Source organism: Melospiza melodia, chromosome 8, assembly GCF_035770615.1.
Source record: "Melospiza melodia melodia isolate bMelMel2 chromosome 8, bMelMel2.pri, whole genome shotgun sequence".
NCBI classification, from domain to species: domain Eukaryota; kingdom Metazoa; phylum Chordata; class Aves; order Passeriformes; family Passerellidae; genus Melospiza; species Melospiza melodia.
Genome location: NC_086201.1, coordinates 19761584 through 19764294, shown reverse-complemented (window position 1 = coordinate 19764294; position 2711 = coordinate 19761584). Strand labels below are relative to the sequence as shown.

Genomic DNA, 2711 nt, shown 5'->3' with positions numbered 1-2711 from the left:
TCAAACGAGACCGACGCGGCGGGACCGTCCCTGCTGACCCCGGTGTGAACGTATTTATTTCACGCTGCGGTCGCGGGTCGCTTTACAGAAACATCTCATGCTAGACCCCGCGCGGGGTCGAAGACGGAGGGGAACACGTGTATTCAAACGTAACTATTAAATAACCTGTACACAAAACTTCAGTCTGTTACCCTGAAAGCACGAAGGCCGATCCCCAGCACGGCCACACCGGCGCTGTCACCTCACCCCCGCGGCCGGCCCGCTCGTGCCCCAGCGCCCGGCTCCCCCCCTCAGCCGCGCTCCAGGGCGGCCACGGCCCCGGGGCCCTATGAGCGTCCAGTCCCGGGCCTGAGGGTCCGCGGGGGCCGCCCCCAGCCGGGGTACTGCTCGCCGTGCCCGGCGAGAGTCCGAGAGCCAGCCGCCCTCTCCCCGCCGCCCGGCCCCCGGCGGAGAAACGCCCCCCGGCCCGGGTCCCGCCGCGGCTCGGCTCGGCCCGCGGAGGCAGCAGCCGCCGGCTATCCCGGCGGTCACAGGTCGCGGCTGTCCTCCCGCTTGACGCCGTCCGCCGCCGCCTTCAGCTTCTTGTTCTGGTGGGTCTTGACGTGCTTGGCCAGGTGGTCGCTGCGCATGAAGCGCTTCCCGCACTCGGGGCAGACGAAGCGCTTCTCGCCCGTGTGAGTCCGCAGGTGCCGCTGCAGCTCGTCGGAGCGGGTGAAGCTCTTCCCGCAGAAGAGCCAGTTGCAGACGAAGGGCCGCTCGCCCGTGTGCCAGCGCAGGTGCGCCTTCAGGTGCGAGGTCTTGCCGTACACCTTGCCGCAGCCGGGGATGTGGCAGATGTGCTGCTTCTTCTTGCCCGGCTCCGCCTCAGGGGCGCTGCCCGCGGCCGACTGGCAGTTGGGGCAGCGGCAGCGGCGGCACCTCCTGGCCGTTGCCGCCAGGGGAGACTTGGTCTGCAGCAGGGCGGCGATCTGCGTCTGGTACTGAGCGAAGTCCGAGTGCCCCAGCACCAGGCTCCGCGGCAGCGCCGCCGCTGCGGGGAAGCGGTGGCCGCAGCCGCCCGGGGCGCTGGCCTGCTGGATGCTCCACCAGGGGATGTCCTCGGGCGGCGGGTTGGGCGACAGCTGCCGGCAGGGCTGGGCGGGCGGCAGCAGGTTGGAGTACCCGGGCGGCAGGGCGGCCTGGGCGGCGTAGGGGACGTAGGCGGGCGGGCAGCTGGACGGCAGGGCGGCCATGGAGGAGGGCAGCATCTTGACGGGGGAGAACTCGTAGGGATAGGAGGGGTCCGCCGGGGGGGTGAGGGGCAGTTCGTGAGAACCCCCGAAGGAGGGTTGCAGGTGGTTCTTCTGAGGGGTCAACCCCAAGCTGGGATGCGGCGGCGGCAGCCCTCCCGGGGAGTGCGCTGGCATCTCGCCGCTCCACGGGTGGAAGATCCTAGAGGGGGATCCCAGCGTCGGGTCGTAGGAGACCGGCAGGAAATCCGAGGGCGCTGCGCCCGGCTGCCCGATTCGGCTACAAGTAGCGGCCAGAAGAGCCAGGGGCGAGTGCTTGGCCAAGTCTGGGGAGGCGCTGGGGGTGCGGTCCTGCGCAGGAACGGGAGGGAGGGGAGAAGGGAAGGAGGGAAGAGAACGCGTTACTTGCCGCCCGCAGACACCGGCCTGCGAGAAACTTCCCGCACCACTGCCCGTGCGCGGCTGGGGCCGGCCCGCCGCTCCCCGCACGGCCGGTAAACTTTCCCAAAACAATGCGAACCCAGAGGGCAGGACGTGCCCGGCCCCCCCGCTCCGCCCAGAGACCGGTCCCGCCTGCGGCCGGCGCTGCCGGCCCCGCCGCCGCTCCTTGGCCGGGGAAGCAGCCGCTGTGGGCAGGGAGGCAGCCCCCGCGCCCCCCACACCCCTTGCCACGGAGCACTGCCTGGAGTTACTGACGGGCTGCTAGCGGGAGAGGGAAGTTCCAAGCCCGAGAAGCCCGAGCCCGGCCTCCTACCACCGCAGGGTCCCCACCTACCTCTCCGGGCCGCCCGCCGGGAAAAGCCCCGGGAGGGAGGCGGCTGACGCCAGCTGCCCCCGCGCAATGTGGGTCACAACCGTGGGACTCGGCGCAGTTCGAGGAACACCGGGTGCGGGTACTGACCTGGAGGAAAGCCTGGAGGGAATCGTTCCGCAGGACTGCCACCGCGGCCATGGCTACTGCGCCCGGGGCGAAGGGAAGGCGCCGGGGCACTGCCGAGGCATGAGGACGCCAAGGGGAAGACGAGAAGCTGCCCAGTTTCCTTCTCTCTCCCCCTCTCTCTCCCCTTCCTTCTGATCTCTTCGCCTCCGTGCGCGTCCCACCCCCCCGCGCTGCGCGATCTCCGCGGACTGTCTGACTGCGCCAGGATCACCTCCAAGAATTTGATAAGGACTTTGCCGGGCCGCCAACCAGTCAGAGGGAAGATTTATGGCTTTGAAGTTTGCCGCTACCCAATCATCAAAGAATAGCGGCTCTTTCAGAAGCGAAAGCAAATCCTTTGAATCCACAAAGCTCCTATGGTGTGTTTGTTGGTCTGGATAAAAGAACTGATTATTAGGGGGGATGGGAAGGGAGGAGATAAAGGCGGGACAATTAATGAAGTAATCACTATGTGGGAAATGTATATACACAAATAATTGGATTTTCTTGATCAAAGGACCCCTTACCGCCTAGAGACCCTCGCGTTGGATGTGCAAGACACT

At 67.5% G+C, this 2711-nt stretch overlaps 1 protein-coding gene across 1 annotated transcript; it reads right to left on the bottom strand.

The window, feature by feature from the left end:
* Window positions 1–527: 527 nt before the first annotated feature.
* SP5 (Sp5 transcription factor) lies at window positions 528–2448 on the bottom strand. Its single transcript, XM_063161369.1, has 2 exons — window positions 2131–2448; window positions 528–1580 (listed from the first exon to the last, which is right to left on the bottom strand). Exons 1-2 carry the CDS (start codon window positions 2179–2181, stop codon window positions 528–530), a joined length of 1104 nt encoding a protein of 367 aa, XP_063017439.1. The 5' UTR covers window positions 2182–2448.
* Between the last annotated feature and the right edge of the window lie 263 nt (window positions 2449–2711).